The 16,081-nt window shown below is 42.2% G+C and overlaps 3 protein-coding genes across 5 annotated transcripts in view; all 3 read right to left on the reverse strand.

Moving 5' to 3' along the window:
• Positions 1-1,022: 1,022 nt before the first annotated feature.
• On the reverse strand, positions 1,023-4,618 carry LOC116385701 (golgin subfamily A member 6-like protein 22). The gene is made up of 2 exons (XM_031851381.1): positions 3,855-4,618; positions 1,023-2,515 (listed from the first exon to the last, which is right to left on the reverse strand). The coding sequence occupies exons 1-2, from the start codon at positions 4,563-4,565 to the stop codon at positions 2,357-2,359; spliced, it is 870 nt and encodes a 289-aa protein (XP_031707241.1). The 5' UTR covers positions 4,566-4,618; the 3' UTR covers positions 1,023-2,356.
• Positions 4,619-8,124: 3,506 nt separating this feature from the next.
• On the reverse strand, positions 8,125-12,429 carry b3gat3 (beta-1,3-glucuronyltransferase 3 (glucuronosyltransferase I)). Of its 2 annotated transcripts, none has more exons than XM_031851313.1 (8): positions 11,966-12,429; positions 11,574-11,678; positions 10,837-11,008; positions 10,526-10,709; positions 10,277-10,438; positions 10,034-10,120; positions 9,668-9,871; positions 8,125-9,478 (listed from the first exon to the last, which is right to left on the reverse strand). In XM_031851313.1, exons 2-8 carry the CDS (start codon positions 11,665-11,667, stop codon positions 9,380-9,382), a joined length of 1,002 nt encoding a protein of 333 aa, XP_031707173.1. In that variant the 5' UTR covers positions 11,668-11,678; positions 11,966-12,429; the 3' UTR covers positions 8,125-9,379. The 2 variants fall into 2 exon arrangements, with proteins under 2 accessions (XP_031707173.1, XP_031707172.1); XM_031851312.1 differs by having other exon boundaries at positions 11,574-11,681.
• An 80-nt stretch (positions 12,430-12,509) lies between these two features.
• naa40 (N-alpha-acetyltransferase 40, NatD catalytic subunit) overlaps positions 12,510-16,081 on the reverse strand; it is an 8,585-nt gene continuing 5,013 nt past the window's right edge. The window contains exons 7-9 of one of the 2 annotated variants that reach the window (XM_031851315.1): positions 15,930-16,007; positions 15,652-15,845; positions 12,510-15,401 (exon numbers count right to left, since the gene is read on the reverse strand). In XM_031851315.1, coding sequence (XP_031707175.1) covers positions 15,698-15,845; positions 15,930-16,007 — 226 coding nt within the window. In that variant the 3' untranslated portion in view covers positions 12,510-15,401; positions 15,652-15,697. Of the gene's footprint in view, positions 15,846-15,929; positions 16,008-16,081 lie in introns of both variants that reach the window. The other variant, XM_031851314.1, reaches the window with a different exon arrangement.

Genomic DNA, 16,081 nt, shown 5'->3' on the forward strand with positions numbered 1-16,081 from the left:
TCACTGAAACGCTGCACAGAAGCTGCCAGCTTAAACAAAACGTGGTCTTGTAACTAAATTGAGAAGTATCTCAATAAGCGATGCAATGTATTCGCAATGCATACAATCCACAGTGTTATTTATTATAATATACAAGTTTCAAAGTGAAGGAGCTCTAACCAGCAATGTGAGAAGTCTTACCTCGAACAGAACAGAGAAGGAAGTGGACGAGCTAACCGGTCCGTCTGGCTTTTATGTCCCCGGTGAAGGACTCCTCCCACCCGGCAAAATATGACCGGGAAAACTGTCTCTGGGATTTCCACGAGCTTAGCTTTGGAAAAAAATAAAATTTGACAAAGAAAACTGTTTTATTTATGATAAACTGACTGTCACTGTTTGTGGACAGAGGACTTACAGCTGAAGTCCAAAAGAAAACCTACAGTTTATTTTTTATTGCGTCATTTCCGTTAAGAAAAATAAAATACATTGTTTACATCCACAGGGTGGAAGCAAAGATACTGAAAAAGCAACATTTTCTTCCCAATTCGAGATGTATTTACCATAATACAGTGGGAATTCATATTACGATAAGAAAGCGGGAAGTTTTCTTTCATTAAAATAATATTATCAATAATAGGAGGTACTTTTTATTTCTTCAGTTTTAACACAAGTTTCTGTGGTTCAAATTAAGCAGCCTTACATCCATTTATTACAACCTAGTACCGTATGTATGAGTCTAGATTCATATCTTATATTGTCATCTGCCAAATGCACTAAAAACTCCAGAAAGCTTTTAGATCATATTTACATACGATATCAAAGTTCAGCAAGTTAATTAAAGTTAACCGTCATCATGATTTGAGCATTCTCATCGGTCCCTTTTTTAAGCTGCTCGGTGTCATGGCACAGTGGATATGATGATGTGATGATGTGTTTTACATCTTATTCATTCTGACTCATTCATACAGCAATGACTCTGACATCAGCTAATTCAAATCCAGACAGATCCATTCATTCATCCCAAAACATGAAAATACAACCAGTACAATAAATTAAGTCTTTATTTATTCAGAAAAGTGCTTGTTGTTATGTCCCATGACTTCAGATGCTTTGATTAGGATACAAAAGGATTTTTATGAAAATTAACACATTTTTAGACAATCATATACAACCACAACAAGTTCTCTCAGCTATTCAGTCTAGTTTGCAAGAGGTAATATACAAATCTGATATAAAGTGGATAACAGGGAATTACAATAAACATTATATTTTCATTGTAACAAGGGTAAATAATTAATATATTGAAAATCTCCTGAATTACTTATATGATGTCTTCTTTCCACCAGTTGCATGTTGAATGCATGTACCGAAGTTAACTCTGTTTTGACCTTTAAAGTGCCAATTAGTGATGTTTTAGGCCACTAAAATTTCTTCATGATGTGCAGCTGCAACGGTAACAACCGAAACAAAGGTTGATTTATAACCAGGCTATAAAAAATATCTCTTTCTCTCTCTCATTTGCACACACTCTCCTGCTTGTCCCTTCAGGTTATATAATCTTCACCAGAACACACAGTGAGGAAGTCGAACACTGACAAGTTGTACTCTTGTGTATTTCTGTGCACACAGGCGGCAAACCCCCTGTTTGAATCTCTTAGCATTGGTAAAAAAAATGCAATTTAAAAAAAATATTCAGATAGAAAAATGTGTGCGTTAATCACTATCACAATGTCTAAATACTGATTCACTGTGTGTGCGTGTCTCTCATTACTGATTAGCTGTCAGGCAGCAATAAATGACACTGATTAAGATACAGAAATGTCTCCAAAACTAAAGTCCACTAATCAGTCATTGCTCATGCGGTTGTACATTTTCCATTCCTTTTGGTGGCACATCAACACTTTAGTAGTTTCACAGTGCCAAACCAAAGGATGCAAAGACTATTTGTACTCTAAGCTCTTGACAGTGGACCGAATTTAAGGAGCTGAGATGTTAAGACCTAATTTGAAAGTGGCAACATCGTAGAGGGGAACCAGAAGCAGCTCAACTCAGTCACATGAAGGGCTTTTCCATTCAAGCCCATAGACTTCACCGTAAAAGCAACAGCAAAACTGAAACCCTGCTGTCTGTGTGCAAACTAATGTGTACCATGAGACAAGGCAATAAACTGTATGATGAGCAATTAAGACTCAGTAACTTGCATGACTAAGTAATGTTCCTGAGGCCTAATGTATGACTCGCATCATGTGGTCTCTGTGATAGCTGATGCTGTGAGAAATGTCATTCAGGCAGGACAGCCCACTTTGCATAATCACAATTCGATCCAACTAAATATTAGAAAGGGGTTAGTTTGATTGTCCATGTAGCTCGCCAGTCTCTACTGAAACTCAGCCAACACAGAGTTGTGTTGCACTTTCTTCTTCAACGACGGTGAGGAAGATGGCGGTGAGGATGATGATGTCACAGGTGCGAGCTTGACACTGTAGAGGTTCGTGATGAAGGCCTCCCAGCCGCGACGGAAGGCTCGGTCCAAGGCCTGACGAGAACGAGAGGGTAAAGGTTAACGATCCATACACATGATCAGAAAAAGGCATTAAACATTATAATTGTGTTTATGTTTAAAGTGGTGGGATTAGCGTGGTGAATTCCTGTTATCTTTTTGATTGCTTCTCTTTCTCTGTAGCATTTTATAGGTCTCTATTTTGTTAATAATTAGTTTTTTTAGGAAGTTATAAAGAACATTATAGGGAATATAAAGTATCACTTCTCAGATTTATATTTCGTGAAGTTTTGTGTTCAATTTTTGAGCAGTTGTGGATTTCCTTGAACAAACATAACTTTATATTCATATATATTAATTATTGAGGCAAACTTTATCCTCCACACATGTTAAATTGTCACATTTTCGCATGTTCAGCTGACCTGCTGCGTCCTGACTGAAAGGCTCTTCAGTTTAAAGTCGCAGTTCATTGGAAATAAGTGGAAGTATAGAAACTGTCACTCTTGTATCTGTGGACGATGACCTGAAGATATAAAATTCTGTGCATCATAAGCAAAAAGCTAATAGAAAAAAAACTAACATTTTGTACCCCTCAGATATATCTTGGATGGGAACCACTGCTCTAAGCCTATTGCTATTGTGACTATAGTGATTTTACACCGTTTAAGACTCTTCAACATTGAACAGCAACAGGAATTCTCATTTTCATTGACTTACACATCAAACTAATATTGTGCAGACACAGACTCAGAGGTCAGCCTGTGAGGCCTGAGGGTGGAGCTGATTGGTTGACGGCAGTGGAATGTTCTTTATGGTGTGGGCCTAGTGGGCGGGTAAACAGTGCCATACTTCGTTCCACTGATCAAAGGACACGATATGGGAGGCACAGGAATGTCACCTCTGTGCATGTGTTTCCAAGGAAGCAGAAAATCGTCCGGAACATGTGAATCAGATGAGGGGACACGGACGTGTACCCGTTAGCTCGTACAGCTAAAAGCCTGTTAGCGAAACCTCTGTCCCACCATCGTTTGATTTGATTTTAATGCCGTTAAATGTGACGTAAAGGAAAAATCCCATCAGAGGAAGTGACCTAATGAGTCGGTGACATGCACCAGTGGCTGCTGTACCTTGACCCTGCTGGCAGTCTATTATTAGGTGATAGTTTCCATGGTGATTAATAGCCCAGTATGTGGATGCTGAGGGAGAACTTTACCCCTCTGCTCCACTAACTCTGAGGACTCGGTTATGTCATGTTGAGGGCTTAAAGTTCAACTCTGTGACGTGAAGCTGAAGATGAGAATTAGCAGAATAAAACAAAAGCCTGTTTGCAATATGCTGATAACAACTTGACAGAAACTCGTCAATTTTTTCTCACCTTGCGGTAATTCTTCACCGTGTTCCTCTTCACCACCTTCATTCCCTCCTCTTGCTCCCTCTTCATCCTCCTCTCCTCCTCTCCTTCCTCTTCTCTCCACCTCTTATTGTCTCTGATCAGGACCCGGTCATCCGCATCCTCCCGAATCGAGAAGTGAAGAAGCGTGGGCTCCTTCCCTCTTCCTGCTTTCTCCTTCTCTTCCTCCATCTTCTTCACTTTCTCCGTCTCCACTTCAACTACCACCCTGGTGCCCTCCAGGGCGCGTGGTTCCACTGGACTCTCTGTGCCCGAGCTGCGCCCATCATCCCGGGCCGGGTCCTCCTCGCCTCTCTCCACCTTCTGCTTCCTCCTGGAGCTCCTTCTCCACCTGCTGCTGCGGCGGCTGGGTGTCCTTTGGAGGAGAGTCTCCCCGTCGTCTTCCATCATCCCTTCATTGAGATCAAACGCCTCGACTTCCTCCCTCTCATCTGCCCCTGAAATGTGCACCGCACTTGGGCTCGGGCTGCTCGCCACGACTCCCCCGTCTCTGCTGCTGCTGTCCCCCCTCTCGTGACACATCTCCTCTACTTCTTCTACCCTCACCTCCTCTCCCTCTCCGACGGCCTCAGGCTCATCCAGGCGACAGTAGAAGCCGCTGGATTTGTCGAGGAACTTTGGCGCCCGGATGGAGCTCCGCGCAGAGCTTTTCCTGGAGTTCTTGCCAATTGTCATCTTTTCTCTTTCTGTCTCCTGTTTTTCTTTCACACTTTTTATTTTTTGTGCTTCACGGCTGAAAGACAGAAAAGGGGGGGGGGCAAGAGAGATCAGAGATTAATGTCGTTACATAACCCTCACTCATGAAAGGAGACCATAGATGGAAGCTAATGTCAGTGTCATGGGTATGTGTGACTGTCTGCATGTTTTATCTGTGAATGGTATGCACCGAAGTACAACATAGTATCTGCCTTCACAAGATGTTTAAGAAACCAAATAACAGACAATGAGCTTTGGAGTTTTGCACCAGTAGATCTGTTTTTGACTTCTCTCTGTGTGAGTGTGAGTGTGTGTGTGTGTGTGTGTAGGCCAGTGTTATCACGACCCTGATGATAACTGGATGTCAGAACTAAATACACAATGTTCTTAAAACCACAGTGCAAACAGGGGCTCAGACTTTGACACTTAAACTAGTTGGACGCTGTACAGCAGCCAGAATCAATGACTTCCATGTTGACTATCTCTCGTTCACAGTAATGTTAAAATCAAATTCACGGATTTTGACAAATACCAGAGAGAGGTTATTATCGGTGTCACAGCAGGTGATTTTCCAACAGCCAGCGAGGGCTAAACACCTTCTGTCACATCGCTGATTTGATTGTTAAGTGAAAAACCCACAGAAAGCTGTGAAGGCTTAGTGTTAATTACACTTTAAATCTTTTACAAACCAACCTTACATCAGAAACAAGTCTGCACAAATTCCGTTCTATCGGAGTGAACTTTTACATTTTTCATCCCAGTATCTACGTTTGATTACAATCAAATTATTAATTGTCGTTTGGCCCTACATTCATTTATTTAATACATTAAATACTTTAAAATATGAGCAGTGACTTTTGTGGGAATTGTGCGCTAAGCGGGTAGAGATATGTCAGGTGTCACACAATCTGTCCAAAATCAAACCATCGCCTAGTGGCCCAGATAACAAAGATAAAGGAGGAAACTAAAAACGGAAACAGAGGGTGAATGTAACAAGGACATCTAAAATCTAATAACACTATGTTGAGAATGTAGACAAAGCAATCAATGTGATCGGTAGAGCAGCAAGAGCGAGAAAATCAGACAAACAGGACTGACAGACTGAATTTAACACCCTGAAATTTATTGTTAGAGGAAACAAGAAAGCTGTGACTTGTTTTCTTACATAAACTTTTTCTTACATAAAGCAACTTTATGGTAAGTGATCTAAAAAGAATGTCATAGAGGAGCAATAAGCAAAATGCAGATACTTTTAGATAAGAAAGGGTTGCTTGTCTTACCTGATCTGTTGCTGTTGTCTCCTCTCTCCTCCTGTGTTTGTGTTTGTTTGTGTATGTGTGTGTGTGTACATCCAGTGTGTGTGACTGAGTGAATGACTGAGAGCTGGGAGCTCAGGATACTCCCCTAACACACAGCGTCACACACCCACCCTGCCCGAACCTGCACGTCTGTCGTCAGCAAAGCAAATACACACATGCAAAAAGGGCGCGCACACACACACACACACACACACACACACGCACCAGAGCACTCTCACTCTCAAGGACTCTTTGTCTCTCTCTCCCTCCCTCTTTCTCACTCTTTCTACTGAACCACGCATACCTCCTCCATACATCCTTAAACAATCATTGAGTTGGAGATAAAGTTCTGATTTAGAGTCAGAACCTACGTGCTTACACATACATGGGCACACACTCATACACACACACCCACACACATAGGCCTTTCAGCTCAAGAAATATCCTTCCATTAGAAGCAAACATCCTACTCTGATATCAGTGGCTGTCAATCATTAACCACGAACGTCCTCAGCTGTCACAGATAAACCTGCAGAGAACACAGATGGGGATTTCAGTTCCACTTTAACCCCAAAGGCCACTTTCAACATACATTCCAGCTTCTACACTCGATAACACGTGGGCATGATGGCAGTTCATGAACATGTTCAAAACAATATGACAATATAACTGTACCTGAAGTCCTTACATGTGGCAGTTTTCCACCTGTAGCTGCTTTAATCACGCGAACTAAGCTCACTGATATATTGGTCCAGTTTAACTCAATTTATTTGCGTCTTAAAATATATATTGTTCTCAGTTTTAAAGCCAGAAGATCATAAAGTTTTAAAGCACATGAAAGATAGCACCTTATATCAGACTGTCAAAACTAACTAGTCAGAGGTAATTTATAGACTTTAGATGAATTTAAAGGGCCTTTATTCATTTATTACCCATTAACAAATGTGTATAACATCCCCATGAATTATTTTTTTAATCTTACTTTTTAATCCATTATTATTAATAATGAAAGGTAATTTATTGTTAACATTGATAATATTCGAGATTTAAAAAATTTGTTTTGGTTTAAGGCAAAGTGTGACCGTACTTTAAAATGTCTGCCTCTGAAATAAAGGAATTTGCCTCTTTATCTCCAGTAATGTGTTAAAAATAGGAGTCTCTGGTATATCTGGTAAGCTGGTATATCTTAATGGAATGTATGTGTGTGTATAGATACAATGAACTAGCTTTGGTCACTGAATGTTATCTCACTGTTTGGATGGTAAACACCATGTCTGGGTGGGACAGGTAATGGGAGCTGCTCAGCTGTGTGTGCGCGTTAGGTAATTATCTACATGTTTGTTTTTTAAGTTAGCTTGAGGATGTGCTCACACCTTCTTGTACATGCACACACATGCATACTGTGCAACTTTGAGGACACACCGACATCGGTAAAACACACAGAGAAAAATAAACACATAAAATAGAGTGTTATAAGAGTGAATGCATGAAAGTGTAGATACTTTAAAAGGTTACTGTGACTAAACTACTTTCTAGTACCACAGGTAGTCTAGTCTACAGGTGTGTGTGTGTGTGTGTGTGTGAATCATTGTGCTATGACTTCATCTTTTCTTCCTCCCCTCCCAGTGCACCATCATCTTCTGTGTGAGTGTGTGGTGGGTGGCGAGGTGGACTCACACCTTTATAGCACTCCATATATAGTCACCAAGCAGGCGACGTCCCTGCGGAGAGGGTGTAGCAGCTGTCAATCACATTGGCCTGTAAAAAACCTCAGCTGCGTTTGAGGTCAGAGAGTCTCCGCCCAGGTGGGTAACCTTCAAGCAGCGACATGTTAGGGTTTTGGTGCTAAAACACAGAATTAGATGACACTGACACTAGATGTTGGTGGGTAAAAAAGGTAGACGAAAGTGTGACAGGATTACCTGACTCACTCTGAGAACAGATGTGCTGCTGGCTGCGCTTCAAATCACAGTGAGCAGGCAGTCGAGACTCGACTTCTTTTGTCAAGTCAGCATTTCTTTAACTAGTATGGGTCAGAATCCAAAATGTGTTGCAAGAGAAAATCGTTCTGTATTCGGACTGTCAGCAAATTCCTCCCAAACACTGATCACATATCAGCACCGACAGTAAATATAAGAACCACAATTTCGTCCTGCAAACAGTTAAAGAGCAAATTTAAAAACAATTTTAAAAAGGCATGAATAACTGACGTATAAATAAAAAGGCCAAAATACAACGACTAATGTTTTACATCATCTTGGTTTATTTTCATGACAGACAGAGATTATCACATTGTTTAATGTAAAGAACAATATTACAGTAATAAATACATAATACACCAGTAGAGCACTGACTTACAGGCACTAATCACACTAAAGCAGGCACTAGCTGTTTTTACAGTATTATACAACAGCAGCCAAGGAGCACTTGTTTGAGCTATAATGTTATGTTGCTCTTTATTCTTACAAATTCTGAGGATGTCAGGGGAAAATAATCAAGCACAGCTCGAGTCATTCAATGCTATTGAACCACTGCTACTTTAAAGTACCAGGGGTTTCCTAGTAAAAACAATTCAAGTCTTTTTATTGCCATTATTAAAGCATGAATATGTAACATGGACAGCGTGTTTTGTATTTGCGTGTTTTGCTTTACACGAGTTTCAGTAGTGTTGTTCCCTTAGTCAGGGCTTTCTTAGCTACACTGGGTGTGGAACTGTTGCGTCTCTGTATCATAATAAAAGCATAATAAATACAAGGCAACAGCTTTTAAGCATTGTTCTTAATTATTCTGTGAGTAATTTGTAAGCATATATGTTTGCATGTATGTTATGGATATTGTTTACTGGGAAAAAAATGCACCTTTGCTCCACAATAGTATTACCTTGATAACAAATGCAGACTTTTTGATTAGACAGGTTGTATAAAGCTTATTATCATGCAATGATGGTGACGTTGTTGTGACATGTGACTAAAAAACGCATCAATGTGGATGATTGCGGACACTAATCAGGCTCAGCCATAAAAAATAATCACCAGGAATGAGTTACGCTGCAGGATTTAAACTGAGCACAAGTAAACGTGTGAAACCCTACGAATGAGGTAAGCATGGACTCTGTACTAAGACGCGTCGCTCCTCAAGCTTTAAGGAGTCATGTATTGGTGGTGGAACTGCATGCCGTTAAAAAAAAATATGAAAGAACTGGCGCCCCCATCAGGCAAATGTTTAAACTCCAGACTCGTCCTCCACTGTCACTAAAAGCAAAGAAAACCCTGATACACACACACTAACGTTCACTGTTGTAACAACACACTCACTCAATATATACACACACGTACATCGACTACCTGACACACAAAAGAGCAGATAAGTTTAAATGTGACCTCGAACAGATATTTCTGTTTTACAGTATTTACAACACAGAGTTATATATGCAGCCTTAGACAGCAGAGTACGCTTTACAATGTGTGTGTGTGTGTGTGTGTGTGTGTGTGTTCTTTAGACCTCAACTGCACGGTCTGAACCAAGTCCCTGAGCCTGCAGAGCCTCCTCTCTCTTCATCTTGGGTTTCTCTGTCCGTGTGTGCCACACCAGCACCTATAAAAACACACAGAATTGACAAAAAAAATTAGAAAATGAATTTTGCTTACAAATATACTGCAAATGACCCAAAAAATTATCTCTATCGGCTCTTCTTTCCTATTACGCACATACATGATGATAGTCATCTTTAATTCAAGTCCTGCCTTCTCTCTTTCTCATCATCTTTCTAACACACGTTCGTACTTTAGAGCAGTTGTCCGCTTTCGGCTCCAGTTCGTCCATGGTGACCAATCCCTGAAGGAAGCTGCTCTCCAGGAAGCCCATTGGTGCGTCGCCGTCAAAACAGGCCTCTGGATTGGCCAGGACCAGTTTGAGGGACACAGCGAAGCCGGCCATGTCCATCGGGAAGGGGCGACTGGGACGCCAGCCAGTATGGAAGCGAACCACCTTAGAAAAATCACAACAACAACAAAAAAAGTATCGATCTGTGTGCAATTTGGTCAATTCATTTCTTAAATTAAGCAAAACAGCTCATCAGCATTATTCATCTTAGACTTGTTCCTTCAGTTCCACAGTTAACTGAACATAATATAAAAAAGGAGCATCTACCTTTCCTTCTTCAACCACGGGCCTCTCGTATTTCATCCCTCCGACCAGCCCCACCGGCCACACAGACACTCGCTGGGTGCTCCTCATCTGACACAAGACAAGAGCAACTTTGTTTTTCTTCGTCAATCATGGCACATTTAAACACTCACTTCCTTTATCTGTAGACTAACAAACTAAACCAGTCCCTGTGGACGACATGCTGAGGATTAATACAAATAAACACGTCTACACTCCGACACCCACCTCTTCAAATATCTGCAGGCTGTAGGTGTTATCGTCGTCAGCGAAGTAAACCACTCCCTGCTGGTTGTCTCCTCCTGGCTGAGCCCTTCTGTCCTCTCTGAGCCACCGTAGACCCTCATTCCGCTGCTCAACTCCGCGGGGCTTCAGCCAGCTGGGGTCACCCTGAGGTGGAGAGTTAGCATTCAGACCGAAAGTTTTAAAAACACGCTCTTTTGTTCACACTTAAACGGCTGCCATGTCTCTACCCACCTCCTGCAGTTTGCGGTCCTTGGCGGTGGGCATGTGTAGGTGTGTGTAGGCCAGGCCACTCTTCACCAGGAGGTCAGACACCAGCGGCGTCTTGTGTGGCGAGTCCTCCACAACGATCCAGTGGAGCTGAGGAACATGGAGGAAGGTCTGGGACAGACGAGTCAGCTCGGCCTTCTGCACCAGCCTGGGCAGAAATCAGAGGAATAGTGTGTTTGTGTGTGAAAGAGAAATGGACAGCAATAGAGGAGGGTGGAGGTGAAGTAGGCTAGTGAGCCGGAAAGGAGGTAAGGAAACCAGCCTCCCTGGGCTACCTTGCATATGTTGGGGTGATGACAAAGATGGTGGGCTTAGCGGGCTGTTTCTGTGGTTGCTTCGTCGCGTCAGACTTCCTTATCTGCTCCTGAAAACGATGGAGCTCCCCCCGCAGCCGAGATATGGTACGGTCTTTAGGCATGTCGTGCTCTGTGCAGTCGCAGCGCTGACCTGCAACGCGTTTGGGACACAAGACAGACAAGTCAGCTTAAAGTACAAACGCTAAACCTCTCTTCCCAAACTTTAAGATCAGGCTTATTGGGAAATGGGATCTTCAATACATGTTTCCAAAAATTAAAGGATCAACATGGCTAATAAAGCAAATAAAGCTGATCACTTCCATGTGTTTTGGGGTTTTCCCCTCTATTGATCTTTAATCGTCTTTACTTTATTGTCAAATCAATCAACACATCAGTCTGTCATGGACACAGCCTATTATACCTATGGATCAAGTCTTCATGGACCTTTTTCACAGCAGACATTTTGACACGTCATAGTAGGAAAATAGGAAAAGCACAAATATATTTAATTACATTATGATAGCTGCATTCCACTTAGTGGGGGCCCTGATATGGTCTGTGGTGGCTCACTAGTGTCGCTCTCTGGGACACTTATTAGCACCGAGCCATCGTTAATGTGAGCACCTGTGCTTTTCCAACTACAATGTTTAAATTATAAATGTTTTAAATGTCTGCTGTAGAAATAAGGCCATTGAGGCTGTGTGGTGACCGCTCACCCAGCTGCATCAGCGCATAGACGAGGCCCATGAGGGAGACCATGAAGTAGAGCACGAACACGGTCTTCAGCTTCAGCTTCATCCTCGCTGCCATGGTACCCTGACCTGCTGAAAGGATGACAACATGGTAAACATTACCACTCACAAAGCATTACCCTGAGGATTGTTTTATTTGTATTTCATCACTTGGTATTTTTGTCTCGAGGCTATGGTAACTAACTAAAATGGGCCACAATTCTGGTCCTCAATTACCACTCAACATTAAGCTAACTAGCTAAGAGGGACAGCATTCGCATTCAATTTTAACCTTAAAATCAGTGTTAGCTAGGCTATGTTAGCTTGACCATTTCTTTTAACAGAAAATAGCTCGACTCTCATTTTCCTTCACTTACCAGAGGCGGGAGATCTTAGAAGACAGGAGCGGTGGAGTCGACTTATGAGCAGAAAGGTTCATTTCATCTTTGACAAACGTGAGCAAAGGCACCTCAGTGCATCAAAACGTCCATTCATTTGCCTAAGCAATGTACCAACAACTTCCGGTTTCGGTGCAACACGGTAAGGAGCCCCCCTCAGAACGTGTACAATCACGTTAATAGTTCCACGTGATACCTGCACAATCGACAGTTTACAAAACAATCATTTTAAATTATTGTAAAGGGTGAAAAGCACTTAATTATTTCCAATATTTAATGCCTGCAACCTTAAGTATTTTGCGGAAGTCCATTTCCACCAAGAACAGACAACTGATGAAAAGGTGGGAATGATAAAAAATTAAACGATTGTACGATGCTAAGGTAATATTATAATATAGTGATTTATAAGTAATTTAGGTATTTTTATTCCCTTTACCAGGCAGAGGTGGGCCTCTATATATTCCACTGTTTAGTCCCTTGAAAAGAAAACTTCAAGATCATAAATGACAAAAAACAAACGGGCATCTCTTGAAAAGTCAAACAACTTTCCTTTATTTGTAACATACAAATAAAACACTGACAAGGCAGAATGACTTAGTTTTCCCTTTCATTGTCGTTCATGGACAGGACTGTAACACTCACTCTCAAACATGGAGCTTCACTTTCAACAACATGTTTAAAAAGTGTTTCACCTGTAAAAGGCCAAGAAATGAAAATGAAGATGGATCCACAACAGCTTATATATACACACACACACACACACACACACACACACACACACACACACATACATACACAGAGAAAGGACCAAGAGAAGGATCAGTGATTTTGTGAGGGTTTGTAACCATTTTCCAAAATAAAAGCACTCACTGACTTAAAATAAGCTGGTTGAGTTTAGGCTCATTTTTAAACTTAAGATTTTTTCACAAACTGATTTTTACTTCCAGTGAGCCTTTTTTTTTTATTTTAAAGACAGCCCACCTATCTGGATTTAATGTAAACACTGCGCACTGATCTAGGGTCAGTTCAAACTTTGTGTCATTCACTTTCACATTTCCAAGACAGAGGAGCTTCTTCCTTTTTACTGTAACACATCGTAAAAATACTACGGCATGACACACAAACAAAAAAACTGACTCTAGGTCAGAGCTGGGGCCAATCTAATCCAGCTGACATGGCTGTTAAATAAAACAGATGAGGTTTGATTACGTTTGATTAACCTGAGAGAGAGAGAGAGAGAGAGACTGTCAGTCGGTTGATATACTACCACTATGTACAACATCCCCTTTGTATTGTAACCTATGCAGTACAAAAAAAAGACTTACTGTACTTATCAGAAGGTAGTCTAGGACTAAAACAAGCACTATTTTGTTGTTCATGATCAAACAAGCATGAGACACCAACATGTGGTCTTGAGGTGCTGAATACTTTATAAGTCTCTACCCAGTCTAGAAGCAACCACAAACTTTCACCCCACGATCTGGATTTGTCATCCAAAATTCATTTTTTTTTGTTTTTGGTGATACATAACATTTTGATCTTTTGTAACACGGAGTATTTCTGTATCTAGGTGCAAGAAAGAGTCCGTCGACTTCATATTTCAGTCTGCCCTGCTTCACATACTTTCGTCTGAGACAAACCTCAAGTTGAGCCTCGATATGACCGTTAAAAAAAAGAACAAACGTTTCAAAACGCACCAATTAAAGCCCTTCACAGCCACACGACATGGAGGAACCTTTACATCCACAGCAGAAAGGTAAAGTGATATTATTTTACATCTCCAGCCCACAAGGACAATCTGTACAAACCGACTACAATCCTGGAATCAAGAAGGGTTTGATGGTGGTTTCTAGACGGGGCTTCTTATCCGGGAGACCAGCACGCGAAACTGTCCAAAAATACCCTGAAGGTTTTGTAAACAGACATGGAATTAAACAGATCGACGGCAATGTGGCATCTAAAATCCAAAGTGGAACAGGAACCATGTTCCACGTGTACGGTACAAATCTTATCGTACGGACTTTAAGGAATACCGAATGTCAGCACTCACTTTCAAATTTCACACAGCTCCCTCATCACATATTTCTAACATGCACTGAATTATGGGACACTTGTTCAAAACAGCGCTGTTGATCATGATCTAGACTACGAGTTTTGTGTTAACACTTCTAAACTTTGTCATACAATCTAATGACAGTGGGGCCGCAAAACGGGTGCTAATGAGAAGAAGAGGAATAACGACCATTTAAAAACAAAACAAAAAAAAAAAAACACTTTCGGTGCTCTGCAATCACTTCCATCATCCATCCATCCGATCTGTGTTCCCTCCTCCGAAGCTAAAAGCATTCATCAGCCTCAGGCGGCCACATAATGAAACGGTGACTTCTACCGATCCTCATCCATGTTAAATCAATATGATTCGCTCATGCTAACAGACTATGTAAGAGAAGGGATGGAGGATGGTTCTGTAGTATTTTTTAAATACAGCTAAAAAAAGGTAGCGTCAACATCAACTTGTTTATCATTAGTACCTCTTGGAAAGGAAGCGAACGGAGAGGCGAGCGGGAGTGATGCAATTGTACAATGGGGGGGTGGGGGACTGAAGATGAGAGCAACATGAACGGGTCCGCAGTCATCGACCGGGACCTCGAGGACACGGAGGCAGAAAGAAGAGGAGAAAGCAACGGACTGGGAGGATGCTATATTACAGATGTGAACACACGTTATGGCGAGGGCGAATCTGTCAGCGTGGAAACAATGACATGCAACTCTGATTCAGAAATGAACTGAGGGAACATCTGAATGAGCAAGAGAGTCCGACTGGGATTAAGTTGACAGCAGCAGATTTTAAGAATGGGCCGATGTGGAGTTTGCTGCTAGCTGCACTTCACTTGTTACAAAACCACTTACAGGCCATATTTGGATACAACAGGTGGTATCACGGTACAGCAGGGTTTGACTGTTTTCTGGGACCCAGATGTGAGTACTTTAGGCCTAATCGTGGGACCCTGGTTCAGTGACACAAGCTGGTAGTCTCAGTGTGGGGGGGCCCCCCAAAAGAAATCCGGGGCTGTATAACAGAAACCGACTACATCTTCTTATGTGATGGGAACTTGAACGAGGGCGTGATTTATTTAGAAAAATGTACGGCGACGCCTTGACTTGAGGTAGTGAGTTTCTATAATACAGCCTCAGGCCGGGTCCCGAGCCACAGTTTAAGAAGCGCTGCAGGGTGATTGAATACAGCACACGGCCCGTTAGGAGACCAGGCTCATTGTCGTGGTAAAGAATGTCAGCCATGACTTTGCTTTTTCTTGACTGGGAACTACTAATTGTCGTCAGTAACTGGGATAAGAGAATGAAGGCTTGGACATTGAACCAATAAGGAAGAAAGAACAGGAGCCATGTGTGAAAGCTCACACTGCTTTTTGGAGCAGGACCACCCACACACACACACACACACACACACACACACACACACACACACACACACACACACACACACACACACACACACACAAATCCATAATGCGACACCAATACCTGTTGCCAGGTATTCCGCCGTGGGTTCACTTTTAAACGGCACTCTACAGCCGGGGGGAGGGCAAACTCAAAACGCTTGCGGAGTAGCAGGCAGCTCAAGCTTTCACACACAGCCACGAAAGTTGCTGGCTTTTTAACCAATCATAAAAAGGGTGGAGCCGGAGCGGATCAGTGGCAGCAGCCCCCGCAGTGGCCACCCCCGTGGGTGTGTCCCGCCGAGGCCTCGCCGTGTTTGGTCCGCCGGCTGAGGATCTCGTAGGAGCAGTCGTCGCCGCAGCAGCCGGACATGCTCGGCGAAGTCTCGTCGATCTCAAACCTAAGAGAGAGAGATGTTTCACATTCCAGGTCTGTCCTGTAATGTTAAAAACAAACATGGCCTTTGCAGAGCCGGTACACTCACTGTAAAGCTTCTCTGAAGAACTGGTAAGCCCCGTGGTTGTGTTTGAAAACTGTCAACATCACTTTCTTCATCTGCGTACTGGACGGACAGAGAGACAGAGAGAGAGAGAGAGAGAGAGAGAGAGAGAGAGAGAGAGAGAGAGAGAGAGAGAG

The sequence above is a fragment of the Anarrhichthys ocellatus genome, unplaced genomic scaffold (genome assembly GCF_004355925.1).
Source record: "Anarrhichthys ocellatus isolate YVR2014 unplaced genomic scaffold, GSC_Weel_1.0 scaffold11, whole genome shotgun sequence".
Lineage (NCBI taxonomy): Eukaryota > Metazoa > Chordata > Actinopteri > Perciformes > Anarhichadidae > Anarrhichthys > Anarrhichthys ocellatus.

Excerpts from the sequence above, each read along its gene's own strand:
- LOC116385701 (XM_031851381.1), bottom strand. The coding sequence starts at position 4,565 with ATGACAATTGGCAAGAACTCCAGGAAAAGCTCTGCGCGGAGCTCCATC. Across the intron at positions 2,516-3,854 it reads CGGTGAAGAATTACCGCAAG|GCCTTGGACCGAGCCTTCCG; the intron begins GTGAGAAAAAAT and ends CGTTCTCGTCAG.
- b3gat3 (XM_031851313.1), bottom strand. The coding sequence starts at position 11,667 with ATGGCAGCGAGGATGAAGCTGAAGCTGAAGACCGTGTTCGTGCTCTAC. Across the intron at positions 10,121-10,276 it reads GCCTGCAGATATTTGAAGAG|ATGAGGAGCACCCAGCGAGT; the intron begins GTGGGTGTCGGA and ends GTCTTGTGTCAG. Across the intron at positions 9,872-10,033 it reads CCGTGGTTGAAGAAGGAAAG|GTGGTTCGCTTCCATACTGG; the intron begins GTAGATGCTCCT and ends GATTTTTCTAAG.